Here is an 18,202-nt window from a genome sequence, read left to right on the forward strand (position 1 = left end):
GCCTCCTGGTGACGGGGGTCGATGTTCCGGGAGGTAGTAGGGATGTGTCCGGGCCGGCCAGGCTCAGTTCGTTAAGTCCCAGGGGGCAGGGTCGGGTCCGGTGGACGTTCCACTTCGAGAAGGGCTACCTTTAAAGGGGGATCGGAGTGAAGGAAGGTTCAGAACCTTGCTGGGTGAGGGAGGGTAATCCTCCCCCCCCCCCACCCCCCGGTTATCCACATATTTTATTTCCACATCAATTTTTACTTGAGTTATACATTTTTTTTAATTCATAAAAAATGTTTAGGAAGAAGTGATACGGTATAACCAACCACTGATTTTTGTTTGTTTTTTGTTTTGTTACGAACTCCCTCCCCAAGCGATTTTTGGAAACTTCATTTGGGAAGTGTTTTGGGACCCCGTCCTTTAAATTTTCTCTAGCATTTACTGCATTCGAATTAGGTGCTTAAGGGATGTCTCAAAAATTGACGCACGAGTGCTTTGGAGAATCCAGATATTTCTTTGTAAACACACGGAACGATATAAAAGGAAAAACACTTTAAGCAACTGGAAGAACTTGGCCAGGTCCGCAGTGGTGCAGCACACATACTACCCAAATGCAAGAGAAATGTAGAACTCGGCACATCGTTGGGGTTTGCTCTGGGAATGCTACTGTTAAGATTATCCCCAAATTCTCTCCTTCAAAACCCCACCAGACTCTGGGACCATGCCCTGTGCATGTTTGTGTATCCCAAAGTATCTAGCTGGATACCTGACACAAAATGTTCTCAAACACAAGAAATCTTAAGCAACTCCTGCCTTCTTGCTGGCTCACCAAGTTAAAGTTTGTAATTCTATCAAGCACAGAAATAGTAACGGTCGACCTTAAAACAGCCAGTTATTTTACTAGCAAAATGGGTACATTTGATAATAGCACAAGAGTTGCAATTTGGGACATAGAAGCTATGGCAAACTAAGGCAATCTGGGAGATCAAAGGACAGGAACCTTATGGAGAAGAGGAGGAAGCTGGGAAGGGCTGCTCTGAAGAAAACTCCACTGGCAGGAAATGAGAGAGTTCAGGGTGGTGACAGTTTCTCACTGGCTCATTATCTTATTGGCTGCGCTTGGTGTGGAACAAGGAGACATTTTCCCTTCCTTCTGCTGGAGGAGTAAAATAGACTTACTCCTGTTGGGAATGCAAGGTTTGTCTCCTGACCTACTCGGGTCTGCAATGGAGGAGGGGTGGTAGTAAGGCCTGAGAGCTCCCCCTTCCGGCCTCCCAACGCCATTTTAAGTGGGGTTTCCTTTGCTCAGTTTCAGAGTAATTTGTGGAACAGGTGAGGTTTACATCAAGAGGAAGAGAATAAGCAGTAAGTCTGTGAAAATGATACATGGATCATCAAAATAAGCAGAAATTATGGGCTGTTAGCTGAGATGATGGGCTCTATAAAGTTCATGGCTCAAGCTGTATTTAATGAATTTAAGGAAAAATTTTTCCCCTGTTTTTCTTTAGCTTCTTTTCTGAGGGCACAAGTTTTTTGTGCCTGCTCCACACTGTAGAGAAGGTGTTGGCAATTTTATTCCGTAAAGCCTAGATGTTAAATTATTAGGCTTTCAGGGCCACAGGCTGTAGGGATCTCAGTCACAACTAGATTTTGAACAAAAGTGGCCAGACAATATGTAAATGAATGGTGGTTTTCCAATAAAACTTAATTATGAATACTGAAGCTTGACTTGCATATAATTTCACATGACATGAAAGATGTCAACTTTTCATCTTTTTTCAACTCCTTAAAATCTGAAAATTCTTCTTAGCTTTCAAGTCTTAGAAAAACAGACAGATTTGGCCTACTGGCCACAGCTTGCCTACCATGTCTTTGTTATATTAGTAACGTTAATTTTCCCTTGCTTAAGCTTTGACTTACTGTAGCTCTATTTGGATATGAAAACCTATCACTGTAAATTGAGTTAGTTTGACCTTAATAAAGGATATGGCTTTGAATAATTTCACAACATGATCATTTGGTGAGCAATCCTCAATACCGAATTTACTGTCAGAAATTTAGATTTGTGGAGAGTATTACATAGATTCTAATTTGGATGTAGTCTGTTCTAGACACTAAATTATGAAGAAAGTATGACGAAGTATGCTTAATTTGAAAACTGTTGGGCTTATTAGTTATTCCATATGGTCCACCAGTTAGAAATACAATTGCCCCACACTGAGCATGGATCCTAGAACTGTGACAAAGGGCACATCATCACCTATTAGTTGGGCAAGAGTCTAAGAAGGAAATGACCCAGCTGCTATTGCCCTCTGGTCCGAAGGGCAGGATACACTCATGCCCTGGTTTCTCCCCCTTGGAAATCCACCACGATGAAGCATGCCAGGCTAGTGTCCGCTTTTAGGCCACAGTCGGACCGCTAAGCTCTCTCCTTAGTGGAGAAGGCGCCCAGTGCAGCAGCCAGCTGTCACTTTTCCCTGTTGGGCAGATCCCTTCCTCAGCCCCACTCAGGTGAGGCCTGTTCATGCCTCACCTGCCTTCCCTTGCTTGACCAGGAAGCAAAATGCAACATACCAGGAATTGACATTTTTTTTTTTGACAGGGATCGTTAACCAGTAAGAATCTTCTCTGATCCATATAGACAAAATAATACATGTTAAAGCAAAACATGCTCAGGATCTAAACCCAACATATTTAGTATTAACTTCACTTTTTCACAAAGGGTGTAACCACACCAATATCCTTTTGGTCATTCTCCACATATCAATAAATTAATAACATTTGCTTTAGTGGAAAGTATCTGTATCTGTAGAGGGAGGGGGATGGGTTAAACAGGGGCTGGGGATTAAGAAGGGCACTTGTCCTAGTGAGCACCCATTGATGTATGGAACTGTTGAGTCACTATACTGTATACCTGAAACTAAAAAAACACTAGTTAAAAAAAAAGTAACATCTTCTTTTCATTAAAAAAATAAAAGTATCTGTAGATCCACTACAGTTTAGTAAGAGTTTAATGTAGGGAAAAACTGGTCCTAAAAGAACATGGCAAATCACGAAATTTGTTCATTTGCTCATTCGTTTGCTATGTGTGGGTGGTCCACTGTGTGCCAGATGTTGAGACCAGTGGGAGTACATGAAAACTAGGACATACATAGTCTTGGCCCTCAAGGAGCTCATACTCTAGAATAATGAGAGGCAAGTAAGCCAGAGCCCCAGGATGAGCTGGGGAGTGACTTAATGGAGGTAAGCACAGGGGCCTCTGGGACCAAGAAGAGGGCAACTAAGCCAGATTGTGTGGCTGGGTATGTGCTGTATAAAAACTGAAGTCCCCCCAAAAATGGAAATGATTTCAACTTTAAAGGAGAACTCACGCTAAAATAATTATTCTATTTTGAAACCTAGGCTTTGAAGACTAATTATCCATCCAAATTTGAAGATCCTATAATAGTTCCTCTTCAAGAATTTGCATGGGATCAATATCTACAGGAGAAAAAAAGGGTAAAGGATGCTTGGGGTATGGGGAATGAGCAAAGCTTTGCTTCACTCACTCAACTATGCATTGTTTTGGAGAAACAGGAGTACTGATTTTAGAGCAACTAGATTTAATTTCTCTAAATTATATACTTTTCCTAAATCATTTCAATCATTTTACCAGGCTGATTTTAAGAAAAAGTAAAACATTTACAGGATTTTCTTTTGGAAGCCATGGGATAAAGGTAAGTTTCAGACTCTCAATGCTGCTAGTTACCCCTGCCAATGGTTAGCCCGCTCTCCCTGCACACTGCTTACTCACACTTCCTGTGACACCCGGGCACTTGTGGTCTTTACTCTGGAAGGTCTTGGTGGTCTCCAGCTCAGACACAGTGCTTGTGGCCTTGGGAGCTCTGTGACAGGCACCAAGTTCCCATACGACCACCTTGTCCTAATTAAGCTTCCTCTCTGCCTTCTCCCCACTAAAAGCACCCTTGGAGAACCCCAGGCCCCAGGGCTAGCAGAGCCTGCCTAGGGACAGCAGATACATTTCCTCTTGGGTGCCAACCCTGACCATTTGGTAATGCTGCCTAGAACATGTGACACGAAGAATTCTAAGGTGTTATCCTGGCCCAGCCATACCTCATTCTGGGGTGAGGTGGGAATGGGGTACACTTCCTGCTTGCCATCCCTGGCCCAGAACTGTAAAGTCCCAGTCCTGGTTTCCCTGCCCCACCCCATCTCTCCAGTAGCTGATGAAAATCTCATGTCCCCTGACCAGCGCTGGTTGCACGAGGATGTCCTGTGACCCTGTGATCATCCTACAGATAATGCTGCTGTACAGTACCATGCCACTGTGCAGTCCCAGGAATGCTGCAGGACGGATGGACAATACATTTGTTAAGTCTCATACCATTTTCAGAGCCATACTACACTCTCATTGAATTCAGATAGAATAGTCAAACACTTACATATGGTGCTTATTATAGGCCACACACTATTCTTTGACCTAGGTATAGATTAACTCCAATCCTTACAACTGGGATGTCCAGTGGTCCTGCTTTGCCTGGTTCTGAGGGCTTCCCTGGGAGCCAGAATTTCAATGCTAAAGCTGGGGCAGTCCTAGACAAACTGGGACAGCTGGTCAGGACAGTTGGTTACCTTAACAAAAATATGTTTTTCTTAATTTTTATCACCAAACTACTTAAACTGCCTACGAGTCTCACGCTCTCCACCTACAGGAGAGCCATGATCTCGAGCTCTGTGGTCTGTACCCACTCCTCTTACAGATCCCACTGGATTCTTAGACCAGTGCGGATTCTCTTCTGCAGTTTCCTGTCATCTCAGCCTGGGTTACTGACCTTGGGATGTTTTGTGTTCTCTTCCTTCTGCTCTTCTCACGGGGCCCAAATGAGGCCTTCTAGGTAATCACCGCTGCTTCTCTCCCCCTTTTCTTTATTCCCTATCCTTCCTTCCTTCCTTTTCCCACCCTCATCTCTTGGACACCTGTCACTTTATCGTTTTCTTGTTTCAGGCCAGGTTTGGTCCTTCCTCAATGTAAGCATCGTGCACTGTGTCCTCATGGTGCTTCTTAGCACATCTGAGGTTAGGTCTGGGCTGGCCTTATGTTTTAGCAGAATGTAATGCCTCCTCTGAGTGGCATTCTGGGAAGGCCTTTCTCTCCCCTCTAAAAAGGGCAGCATCTTATGTCTCAGTGCTGGAAAGCCCCAGAAACCAGTGGGTCCAGGCCACTATCTAGAGGCATAAGAGAAGGCCTCATGCACAGAGGACACACGGAGATGAAGCATCTACATCATGAGGCTCCGAGTAAAGCATACCTTCTACTGCATTTCTCCCACCAGATTAAATAAATATCCACGTTAGCCATAGCTGGGATAAATAAAGGTCCCTTTTTAAAGTTATGCATTCTATAAAATGTGACAACACTGATAAATCTAAACAGTTTAGGGGCTATTGACCCACACGCTTTATCAGTGATTTATAGTTCAGTATGAAGTTTACTCTTTTCCTCGAACCAGGTTTTGATACGGGTGTCGGGATGATATCTGAAATCCAGGAGAACAGCTGGGAGTGCAGCAAATGGGCTGGAAGTAAACTGTTCCCCAAGTCAGCAGTTCCCCAAGTGTGGTCTCCAGCCCTGCAACATCAGCATCTCCTGGGATGTTGTCAGACATGCAAATCCTCAGGCCCCATTCTAGAATCAGAAACTCGGGTGGGGCTCAGGAATCTGTAATTCTGCTTGCCTGCTAACATTTGAGAACAGCTGTCCCAAATTATTCATACTTTTGCCAGGACTGGGACTGGGTCATAATAAACCAGATCTTCCGAGGGGGCATTAATCAGGGTCACACACTAGGGATGTAGGAGGTTGACCGTTAGTGTTTGGATAAACACACCAATGTACTTCATTTTAAGGGGCTTAGACTTAAAAGTGTTGCCAAAGGTGAGCTCTCTCCCTCCTTACACTGGAGTGCACCAGAAGTCCCTGCTGGCCCCCCTGGTTTCCTTTCCCTGAACCCACTCCTGGAGAAAATCATTCTTTCTATCCTTGGCACTGCAAACCATGCATTACTCAGAACCCTTAGCCTTTCCAAGTATACACACAGTAAAATGTACTCAGAAACGAAGCCAGAGACTACATTTTGTTTTCAAGTTGACACAACACGTATGCTATGCACAAAAATTTTTATTACCAGGTCACTGCCTACTTTTAATGACTGTACCATTTTTAGGATTACTTTTAGGTCCTTCTTTGCTTTCAGTGATGCCGGACTCTTAAAAATGTTCTTAAATTCTGTTTGAGAGCAAAATTCTAAAAGATGGCAAAAAAATCCATTATTTTTTTTTTTTTAAAGATTCGGTTAGAATCTATCCCAAGCTCTGGCTTGTGCTTATAGCAAGATAGGGTTTCCCCACAACCACGACCACAATACACTTTTTTTTTAAATCCTCTTCCTTTATAGGAACTCAAGAATGAAATCTGGGAATATTCTTCCTATGTGATGTGTTTTGTTAATGATCAGCTCCTGGGTGATGCATTTGATCTTCAGAAATGGGCTCAGAAGATGTGGGATATAGTTGATTTTAAGCCCCCAGAACTTTATGAGGCACTTACTGTGGATTATGCTGCTAAATTCTTAACAGACACCAAGGTAAGTTACACTAATTTTTAAAGAAAAATAGTGGAATCTTTGATCATTTATATTGATTCAGCATAAATTGCTGATATCCTCACAAAGGAATATAAATGATAGAACGCTAGGTTTTAAGTTCTTAATGGTCTATAATCCACTTGCAAAGGATTATGTATAATATTGCAGGATTTGGCTGAACAGTGTGCAAAGCAAGCATACCTCACAGCAGGCAGACTGCATGGGAGAGAGCATCCCTGTTCAAACATTTCTACTCCCCATTAGAGATTTATATGCATTAACTAGCCATTTTAAAACATAAAGAGCCTCCCCCTGCTTCAGAGAAGTTCAAGTGAATCATCCATTCCCCTTTAGTATGAAAAATTTTATTTTATTTTTTTAAAGATTTTATTTATTTATTTGACAGACAGAGATCACAAGTAGGCAGAGAGGCAGGCAGAGAGAGAGAAGAGGAAGCAGGCTCCCTGCTGAGCAGAGAGTCGGATGTGGGGCTCAATCCTAGGACTCTGGGATCATGACCTGAGCTGAAGGCAGAGGCTTTAACCCACTGAGCCACCCAGGCACCCCTAGTATGAAAAATTTTAATTAGTACTTTCTAACACCTAAGTGAGAGGTACTACACTAAGCAAATAGAAAGTTTGAGAAGAAAGGTGACGTTTTAAATATTTTATTTGAGGGAGAGAAAAAGAGCACAAGTAGGGGGTAAGATGGGGTAGAGGCAAAGGAAGAAGCAATTCCCCACTAAGCAGGGAGCCCGACGTGGGGCTCGATCCCAGGACCCCAGGGTCATGACCTGACCTGAAGGCAGACACTTAACTGACTGAGCCACCTAGTCGCCCTGAAAGATGACATTTTAAATTATGACACATAGATGGCAAGAGCAGGACCAGACAAGCTGAGGTCCTGGAGAGGTTTCCAATGGACAGTCATGAAGCTTGAGGTCAAGGAGGGTGAGAGACAGATATCAGGGTGGAATGGCAATAGAGGCAAAAGTACTTTGTAATTCTGCTCAGAAGCTTGTTACAACACCAAGAACCACCTGCTGAAAATCATTTCATGCTTATAGTGGCCTGTGCCCACAGAAAGACCCAGTGCTAGGATTTGAGCCATAAAAAGGCAAAGACCTTTGTTTCCTTCATCTTCCTTTAACTGTTAATTGCTTTAAGCACAATCTGAAACATAGTATGAACTCAGTAAATGTCTGATGAATAAACAATGTGCTTGGAAAATACTAGAAACTCTGTGGTAAGGGGAGGAATGTAATATTCACAGCCGTTAATTCCTACAAGGACAAGGGTCTAAAAGTGCACAGTGTATTCAGGGAAGGGTGAGGGACAGCAAGGAGGCCAGAATAATAGGAAATGAGGCTGGGAAAATGAGCATATCAGTCACCACCAATACCAAGCTACTTATGGAGAAAAGGTATGCATTGAAAGGATATTGGTAACCTCACAACTGACAGAAAAGCTGGAGAACCAGGTTCTGGAAAGCAGGAAGGAACCAAGGGAGGCCTGGCAGCAGGAAAACGTGGCCAGAGTCACGTTCCAGAAGTGTGCAGCTGGGATGCTGCCATGGGTGCCTGCTGGCCCTGTGTTCACATTGCCACCTCCACTGAGAAGTAGTTCTCAGCTGGTCTTTGCCTCATTCCCTGGAGATCCAACGCCCCAGGCAGGAGCACCAGACTAATCCAACCCAAGTCGTATCCCCACACACCCTGGCTCTCACAGAGTTGGCGGGGAGGGAGAATAGTGTCTTTAGTGTCTTGAAAGGGTGGGGGTCCCAGAGGGAGTTTTCCAAATAGGAAACATCCCCAGATGTTAAGGAGGGGGAGGAAAAAAAACCCAAACAGATCCACTAAAGAAAGGTTGAACTTAGTCCATTCTGAACTCCATTCGAAATGAAGGAGTTAGCTTTTTTTTCTAGAAGGGAGCTGAGCCAACAGAACTTTTCGTAAAGAGTATGACTTAATCTTTGCTTTTTTGGAAAAAGTTTTAGGGCTGTGCAAAAACGGGATGGAGTAGGGAGAGCTTGGTGGCAGGGTGATCACTTGGAACACTGCTGGAGTAGTGTGGCTTGGAGACGATGACAGCCCGAATTTATGGCAGTAAGGAGGAAGGACCCGGATTCCAGAGAAAATCTTTAAATTTTTTCGTGCAGAGGCTACATTTTTCTTGCTGCAGGGACTTGTTTACTTCTGGGTTGCAATGATATACCAGATAATTATGTTTGCATGTTTGGCTGCTAGGTGACATTACCTGGTGTTGTGCTTATTTACTCTTTCATTAGAATTGTCAGAATTATCTACTCTTGACAACTGCATAAAGGTAATATATTGACACAGAGGGAAGTTTAATGATGCCTGAATGGACTTACCCATTTCATAAATGAATCGTGATTTCTAGTGTATCATCTTTTTCTGCCCAAGCCTGTGATGTTTACTGTTATGCCTCTTATAATAAAGTTATAATATTCTCTTACAATTTAGAACTTGTAGTACAGAAGCTGAGGGGCACAAAAAAGTTAATCATAATTACTATGGACATAATACTACATTCCTGGGTGCCAGATAACACAATATTATTACAGTCTCTTAATTAAAAAAAAAAAAAGGCTTAAGTGACATGAAGTAGTGACAGTGATACCATGAAAGTGATTTCATTTATATTTCCTCGGTTCTTAAGAAATAGGGCAGGACAAATTATGCAGCCTGTTAAATCAGGTGCCATCTTTCTGTATGAGAATGGTGTCCAAGAATTGAAATGTACCCCATTTAGATGTGCTCTGCCCCCTAAATGAGTGCTACCATGATGGAGACTGTGTTTTCATTCTGGATGCCTCGCTGTAAAACTAGACGAGATCACACAAACGTTAGCTGTCTCTACCAGAAAGGATGCCAGATGGAAACAAGAGCTGGGAGCATCTGGGAGCATGAGATCATGACTGAAGTAATACGAAAGCACAGCATATTCTCTTCCCTTCCCCTGGTCCCATACCTCCTATGGATATGATGTCCTTGTTTTCCCACCCGGAAAGGACGTGGCCTGGCTCTGGGTAGCTCCTTGGAGCTCTCTCTCAAATTCTAGCACACATGTAACCAAACCCATGACACTTGTGCTGGATGTTTCCCAAAATTACTCAGAACAGAAAATTCCCAAAGGGACCCACTAGTGTTCCCTTCCACATCTAGTTTGCAATATAGGGGATAATTAAGGCCATGTGTTCTCAGTCTGGTGTGCAGGTAAAGGTTATTCAAAGCTTCACTACTAAAGGGTTTTAAAGAGCATGTTATTTAAATAGGTTGGAAAGACTTGATATAATAAAATGAAACAAACTTCTTTAATCATTACTTTAACTTTGCTGTTACATTATCCACTGTTGATGCTTTTGATTTCTTTTTTTTTTTTTTTTGGTCAGAGAGCGAGCTTGCACACAAGCAGGGGTAGTAGCAGACAGAGGATAAGCAGGTTCCCCACTGAGCAGGGAGCCCAATGCAGGTCTTGATCCCAGGACCCTGGGATCATGACCTGAGCTGAAGGCAGAGCTTAACTGATTGAGCCACCGAGGTGTCCCTGCTTTTGAAATCTTATCACCAAAAACATTATTCTAAGACTTTCTAAGTCATTTCTAAGACTTTCTTCTAAGATACTGACCTGCATTCTCTTTTTCTCACTAATTTTAATAGCATGCTTTTGTGTTCTTGGACATTTCTATTGATTTTTATCCAATTGGAAGACTGGTTTTTGAGGTAAGAGGCTTTTTGTTGTTCTTATTTTTGCTATTTTTTTTAATAAGTGGGAGGTAGAGGTAAGAATCTGTAACTATCAAAATACTGAATATTTAATCTTTGAAACCTTTTATTCTTGTTTGTAGCTCTACTGTGATGCATGTCCCAAAACATGTAGAAACTTTCAAGTCTTGTGCACAGGAAAAGCAGAGTTTTCTCAAAGTGGAATCAGGCTACATTACGTAGGTTCAATTTTTCACCGAGTAGTGCCGAATGGTTGGATACAAGGAGGAGGTAAGTTGAAAATCTTAAATGCAACTTAATTATAACATCAAATCAGAATGTCCAGAATTTTGTTTATCTATCTTTGTGAAGTGCATATAGAATTAGATATATTTATATCAGATATTACATATATTGAAAGGGTATTTTATATGCCTCATACTTTTAAAAAATGTCCTAAATTTTGAAATAAATCTATAAAGTTTTGTTACACAGAATATTCCAAATTAAAAAGTGATACAAGAAAGGAAGATATCTTTTATATAAAAAATATAATTTTAAATGTTCATCTAAATAGGGGCACCTTGGGGCGCCTGGGTGGCTCAATTGTTAAGTGTCTGCCTTCAGCTCTGGTCATGATCCCAGGGTCCTGGGATCGAGCCCCACATCAGGCTCCCTGCTCGGCAGGAAGCTTGCTTTCCCTCTCCCACTCCCCCTGCTTGTGTTCCTGCTCTCACTGTCTCTCTGTCAAATAAATAAATAAATAAATAGGGGTGCCTGGGTGCTTCAGTTGGTGAGCATCCAGCTCTTGATTTCAGTTCAGGTCATGATCTCGGGTCATGAGATAGAGCCGCCGAGTAATTGAGCTCCACATCAGGCTCCATGCCCAATGTGGGGCTTGATGAAGATTCTCTCTCTCCCTCTCCTGCACCTCTTTAAAAAAAGAAAAATGCTCACCAAAATAAATAGGAGTACCTAGAAAATACAGTGCTTTTAAGACATATCCTAAAGTTAGGAATTTGAAAACAACTATTTCTCATGTTACATTGTTACAGTATAAAAGAAAGAGGTAAAGCATTTTGTTCTCCATTTTCGCTTTGTTTTTAGGTCAGTCCTTTGACTTCACACAGACTAGGTCTCTGACTAACAGCACAAAATTAAATTTCAAAGGCCTTTTGGAAGGTATCCCACAGGGAACAATCAGGCAGCAATTTAAAAATAATTGACTTAGAGTGTAAGGAGATTTGCTTGAACTTGATGAAATATGCAGAGGCTTAAAATTAATAATGCTTAATTATTTTTCTACAATCTGGAACATTCTGAGGCTGATGAGAAATATGCCAGGCATTTGTATGAAAATTAACTGTTTTTCCTCAGTTTCTCTAAAACTGAGATCATATCACCCATAGTGTTATCTAACCTCATTATTTTCTCACTTCATATACACGTATGGTATGTCTTCTGTGTCAACAAACATAAACATGTACAATTTTTAGGGTATGTCTAGCTTTTCATATATTGCTATACTAATTTGTAGTTGGCTCTTGAACAATAAGGAATGTGAACTGGGGGGGGTCCACTGATTTTTTACAGTACAGTACTGTAAATGTATTTTCTCTTCCTTATGATTTTCTTTTTTGTTTATTTTTATTTATTTATTTATTTGAGAGAATGAGAGAGAGAGCATGAACAGGGGGAAGGGTAGAGAAAGAAGCAGGCTCCCTGCTGAGCAGGAAGCCCAATGCGGGACTCAATCCCAAGATACTGGGATCATGGCCTGAGCCAAAGGGAGACACTTAACTGATTGAGCCACCTGGATGACACTTTTTCTTTCAAAGATTTATTTATTTGAGAGAGAGAGAGTGTGTGCACGTGCGCACATGCGGCGCAAGGGCAGAGGGAGATGGGGAGAGAGTCTTAAGCACACTGTGCTGAGTATGGAACCCCACGTGGGGCTAGATCTCATGACCTGGAGATCATGACCTGAACCAAAACCAAAAGTTGGATGTTTAACTGACTGTGCCCCCCAGGCACCTCTTCCTTATGATTTTCTCGGTAACTTTTTTTTCCCTCTAGCTTCCTTTATTGTAAGAATACAGCATATAATACATAAAACACACAAAATAGGCATTGACTGTTTATGTCACTAGTAAGTCGTCTGGTCAACTGTAGACTATTAATAGTTAAACTGAAATTTAATTTAACCCCTGCATTGTTCAAAGGTCAACTGTAACTAATTCCCCAGTGGTGAACATGTAGATTGTTTTCAAGTATTTTTTGGTATAAAACCATGCTCAAGGGGGCCAATATCAGGATTTCCTGAAACTTAGTTCAGTGTTGACTATTATGTTCTGGGCTCTCAGATGCTATGTTTTTTGTTTTATTTGGTTTCTGGTTAGAGGTGCACCTCCCCTTCTAGAGCCCCAGCGCAAGATTTGGGAAAAGTGGGTCATAGGACTTGTTTACTTATTTGAAATAAAATTTCCAAATAGTAGCATGTACACATCTTGGTTCATGATTTCAAATGACAAAGCAACAATGTTAGTTAAGGACAGTTTGAGAACAAGTGCTGATTACTAGATTCAAACCCAACTGATACATACCAGTTGTTCCACTTAGGTCGTAGGCACTTAGCATCTCTGAATCAGTTTCTTAATCATAACCTGGGGGAAAATATGATATCATAGGATGTGGCAAGGGTTCAGGATTCAGTGACATGGTATATTGGAAGTACCAAGCTCTATAAATGTTCTCTCTTCAGATACCAGATTTGCACAAGACTGTGGGGAGACTTTTGGAATATGGTTAATGTGGTTTTATGCTGTGCTTCAGGATGCCTCCCAACACTGCAGGTTGCCTGATGGGACCAGCAGGGCCTACATGGTCGACACTACCCCTAGCCTCACCCCATCCTCTGACATCTCCCCTTGCTCTGCTCCACACCCTGGCCTCCTTGCTGTTTCCTAAGCACATCAAGCATACATGAGCTTAAGGTCTTTTGCTTTTCCTCTGCCTGGGACACACTCTACCCAGCTATGCCTCAGTGAGCCCCTTACTTCAACCTCTAATCTGTTTTGGATTTTTGCCCAGAGTTCATGTCAGCAAGACTTCCTGACCGTCCTATTTAAAACTACCACTTCGCTCTCCACACAGGTCTCCTCACCTACTTCCCTGCTGCTCTCCTATCCCCTAATTTTTATTTTTAAAATATTTTATTTTGGTTCATAGCACTTTTCATCACTGGACATAATATTACGTATGTCCTCAAGAATTTGTTTAGTGTCTGTTTTTCTTCATTAGACTATAAATGAGTTTCACAAAGGTAGAGGATTTTATCTATTTTGTTCACTGTTATATCCCCAGGTTCCAGAACAGTGCCTGGTATATAGTAAATTCTTAAAAAAAATACTGTTGAAAGGATGAATAAATAAATGGACAGATCAATAAGAAATATATATTCTACTCATTTGTAAAGTACAAAATGAAAGAAGATATCAAGTCGTGAAGCCACTTTGGTGGGATTCTCCTTTTGTGGCCCCCACAAGGCTTACTGCTTTCCAAAGGACTTCTTCTTCTTTTTTATTTATTTATTCATTTATTTTTATAAACATATTATATATAGATATATTTTTAAAGATTTTATTTATTTATTTGACAGACAGAGATCACAAGTAGGCAGAGAGGCAGGCAGAGAGAGAGGGGGAAGCAGGCTCTCTGCTAAGCAGAGAGCCTGATGCGGGGCCCGATCCCAGAACCCTGGGATCATGACCTGAGCCAGAGGCAGAGGCTTATACCCACTGAGCCACCCAGATGCCCCCATATAATATATTTTTATCCCCAGGGGTACAGGTCTGTGAATCACCAGGTTTACGCACTTCACAGCACTCACCAAAGCACATACCCTCCCCAGTATCCATAACCCCACCCCCCTTCTCCCAACCCCCCCTCCCCCCAGCAACCCTCAGTTTGTTTTGTGAGATTAAGAGTCACTTATGGTTTGTCTCCCTCCCAATCCCATCTTGTTTCTTCTCCTACCCACTTAAGCCCCCATGTTGCATCACCACTTCCTCATATCAGGGAGATCATATGATAGTTGTCTTTCTCCGCTTGACTTATTTCGCTAAGCATGATACGCTCTAGTTCCATCCACGTCATCGCAAATGGAATTTATAGATTTTATTTATTTATTTGACAGAGAGAGAGATCACAAGTAGGCAGAGAGGCAGGCAGAGAGAGAGGAGGAAGCAGGCTCCCTGCTGAGCAGAGAGTCCGATGTGGGGCTCGATCCCAAGACCCTGAGATCATGACCTGAGCTGAAGGCAGAGGCTTAACCCACTGAGCCACACAGGTGCCCCCATGAATGGAATTTAAATGCCACATGCCTGTCCTGAATCAAATCTCTACACGTGCTTGCTATTGCATCCGATTTCTTTAAAACAGTGCACGTTTATTATAGGTAACTCACATTGAGTTAAAATGGCACAGTCGTTCAACAGAGATGTATTGTATGCTGTACTCCAGGAAGGTGAATGAGAGGAAGAAGTAAAGAGGGGTTGATGGGGAGGCTGGGGGTACAGAGCTTAGAGACCCTTGTTTCTACTAGAGTCCGCTATTTCCAGTAGTCTGCTCTGTTTCCCTTTCAGCGGTGGATGGAGAAGAAGTCACTTGTGTGTGGAGGACATTTACAGTAGCAGCGCTGCCTGAGCCCAACTCCGCGCATGACGCGCACAATGCAAACTGGGACGTGATAAATACTTGTTAAAAAAAAAAAATCCCCCTCATTACGTTATAAGGGAACTTCCGTTCCAGAACACTGGCTAAATAAATGAATTATCACACTGGGGGTTCCAAGGAATGAAAATTTGAACACTGACTCTTTTTAGAGCATCTATTTTTATTCCTCCTCTAAAAAGACCTCACTGTTCCTATTTCATTTTCTCAGTCTGGTCTTTCCATTTTCCTGAAAAGCAAGGACGACTATGGAATAACTTGTGAGGCAAGCAGAATTTATATGAACACACTTCCTTTAAATTGTGGCCACAATTATAATTAAATGCGTCATCATTTCAAAGGTTCTGCATTATAATTTAGCCAACTTCAAAGAGTTATTATCAGGGGAAATGGGATCAGGAGTGTTAAAGTGCTTACGAAATGCAGTGAAATCACTGTAGTAATATTTTCATGGTTTAGATATTGAACAATTATGTATCTTAAAACAGTAGTCATTGGTATAAATGGAATCACAATTTAAAGCTTTTCCCTCCAGTCTTTACTCTTTTTTAGGCTCAAAATTCTAATGTTTGCTCATTGTTATTTATCAGATATAGTAGAAGGAAGAGGAGATGATGGAGAGTCGATTTACGGACCAACGTTTGAAGGTATGTGTCTTTAAATTCTGTCAGTCTATATCAGCTGATAAATCTAACAAGACTGGATGATTCACAACTCCAAATAAGATGGTGTTTGGGATAACACTGAAAGTGGGAGTTAAAAATGGAGTGGGGGAAGGTACCCCAGTCCAGTCCAGAACAGCTTTGTATACACATTTTTTTCCCTTTGCCTAATTATATTATTCCTTTAGGCTAAATTTCTAGAATTAGTATTGTGGGGTCAAAGGGAATTTATATTTTTAAGCCTTCTAATTTGCCATGCCCGTACTCAGAATTTGGTACTTTGATAATCATCCCATTAAGACTGCTATTGGGGATCGTTGGAAGATGGGGTTGTGGTGATGGCATAGTTTCTGAATTTTTTGAAATTCCAACATAAAAACAGACTGTGTAAGTAGACAGAAAAACTAAAAACCCATGGATGACATTTACAACAAAACTAGGTGACAAGGTATCTAAATGAATTCTCAATACAAACAGATGAGGACAAACTACCTATAGCTATGAAATGTGCATGGTGTCGGCATCCGTGTGGGAGAAAGCAGCACTTCTGTCTGACTTGAGAATAGCAGAACTTCAAAATAGCCAACAGTGGCTGAGTGTAAGAGGTCCCTGGCAAGGTTTGAGGCTGGAGCAGCCTAACCTCTCTGAACTCTTGAAACTGATCTGAAAGGGCACTCTTCCAGGACAGGCCCACAATGAGGAGATGTTACTGTGAATGGAATCAAAGTTACGCAGGATAGCTGGGCAACAGTGACAAAGGAAATAGGGACAGAGCCAGGAAAGCGCAGAAAGCAAGTTGCCATATTGTCGAACACTACATGAAAACAGCACAAGAGGGAGCTTTGTGAATTGAGAAAAGCGACATCCTAAACACGTAGGATACCTAATTTTATATAAAAACTGGCAACAAAAAGTTTCATGGTGAAGTGAAAGAGAATAAGGAGCAGAGGAACATCACTACAGATCATGAAAGCACACTAGAAAGACATGCACACAAAACAGATAAAAACTGTACAGATTTTCAGAATGAGCCAGAAGACACAGAGAATATGATACAAGACAGGAAAGAACTCATAAGTCAGAATTAGAAAAACTTAGAGGTTACAGAATTAGGGAAGAATTAACAGTAAAAGAACATTTCAGAGATAAACTCGAAGGAACATAGGTCAAATAAACATGACAGATATGCATGTCTTAAAAGAAGTAAAAGGTGGAAGGGGGAGTTTTTAAAACCAAAAAATAATGAAGATAAAAGGATTTAAAAGAAAGTGACAAATAGCTAGAAAGAGAAGATCCAACATATGGATAGCAAGTTGTCCCTAACGGATTAAATGAATGCAAGGGAATGGCCAAAATACTAAGAACTAATGTTGAAAAAAACTGTCCTGAATTTAAAAAGGATTTGATGAGTTTCACACAAATTATGAGAGAGACCTTGACATCAAGATTGGTGATGAGCAGTAATCACATAGCTACTGTGAAACTAAAATTTAATGAGGAATAAAGGGTGAGAGTATGATATATAATGACTGTATCTTTAGCCTACCTTTTCAAAACTGGAAGAAAATGTAGAGAACGTATGCAAAAACTTTAAACTATTTTCAGTAATTACACTGGTGATGGTATTATTTTGAGACTTTTATATCTGTAATATGGAAAAAGTAAGTAATTATGGGACTTCCTAAATTCATCATTTCAGGTGTCCTTGAGAATCATGATTTTCAATGTGCAAGAAGGGAGAGACAAATGAAATATGACAGAAGCCAATAAGTCAAATATTCTGTACTGGAAATACCAGTTTAAACTCACAAAGTATCATATCTACCTGTATAGCTCTATCCACTGAATCGGACAAGGACTAACTTAGTAGCATCACACACTCCTAGCATTTAGATTGCTGTTCTGAAGTGTTATTTCTCACTTAAAGAAACCACAGTTCCTAGGGGAAACGTTCCACGGTTCCTAGGCAGGTTTCAGTTCCAGGACAGGACATTACAAAATGAGCCTTGAAACTCATGTTTAGTCATGCTATTATCAGATAGCAAGAAAGCTATTAAAGATTTACTAGGGTCATGTCAAAGGCCTTGGGAGACAACTTGAAGAGGCTCTCACTGGCCAAAGATTTGAACTTCAAAAAGAATAGTAATTGCAAATAATTGAAACCCAACAAATATTTTAAATCCATGAATTCATAATGACATCATATTATAAAATAAAGCCTAATAGCTTATCTTTGAGGGAATGATGGGAAACAAATTCATTATCTTGAAAAACTGATAAACAAAGGCCAAGAATCAAGCATTTATCTTGCCTTTCCTATATGAACTGTACCAAATTGTAGGTAAGAGAAAATTGCTACTTACAACAGCATTCCAATAGGTAGATGAGAAAGAAATAATAGAATTAGAATAGTACCATTTTGCTGCCCCAGTGAAATAGTGGATCTAGGCCTT

The 18,202-nt window shown here is 41.1% G+C and overlaps 1 protein-coding gene across 2 annotated transcripts in view; it reads left to right on the forward strand.

The window, feature by feature from the left end:
• PPIL6 (peptidylprolyl isomerase like 6) overlaps positions 1-18,202 on the forward strand; it is a 31,180-nt gene that overhangs the window by 189 nt on the left and 12,789 nt on the right. For both annotated transcript variants that reach the window (XM_044244450.1, XM_044244451.1), the window contains exons 2-6: positions 3,388-3,483; positions 6,441-6,629; positions 10,312-10,374; positions 10,500-10,647; positions 15,678-15,734. In XM_044244450.1, coding sequence (XP_044100385.1) covers positions 3,388-3,483; positions 6,441-6,629; positions 10,312-10,374; positions 10,500-10,647; positions 15,678-15,734 — 553 coding nt within the window. The remainder of the gene's footprint in view (positions 1-3,387; positions 3,484-6,440; positions 6,630-10,311; positions 10,375-10,499; positions 10,648-15,677; positions 15,735-18,202) is intronic.

This window comes from Neovison vison, chromosome 1 (assembly GCF_020171115.1).
Source record: "Neovison vison isolate M4711 chromosome 1, ASM_NN_V1, whole genome shotgun sequence".
NCBI lineage: Eukaryota > Metazoa > Chordata > Mammalia > Carnivora > Mustelidae > Neogale > Neogale vison.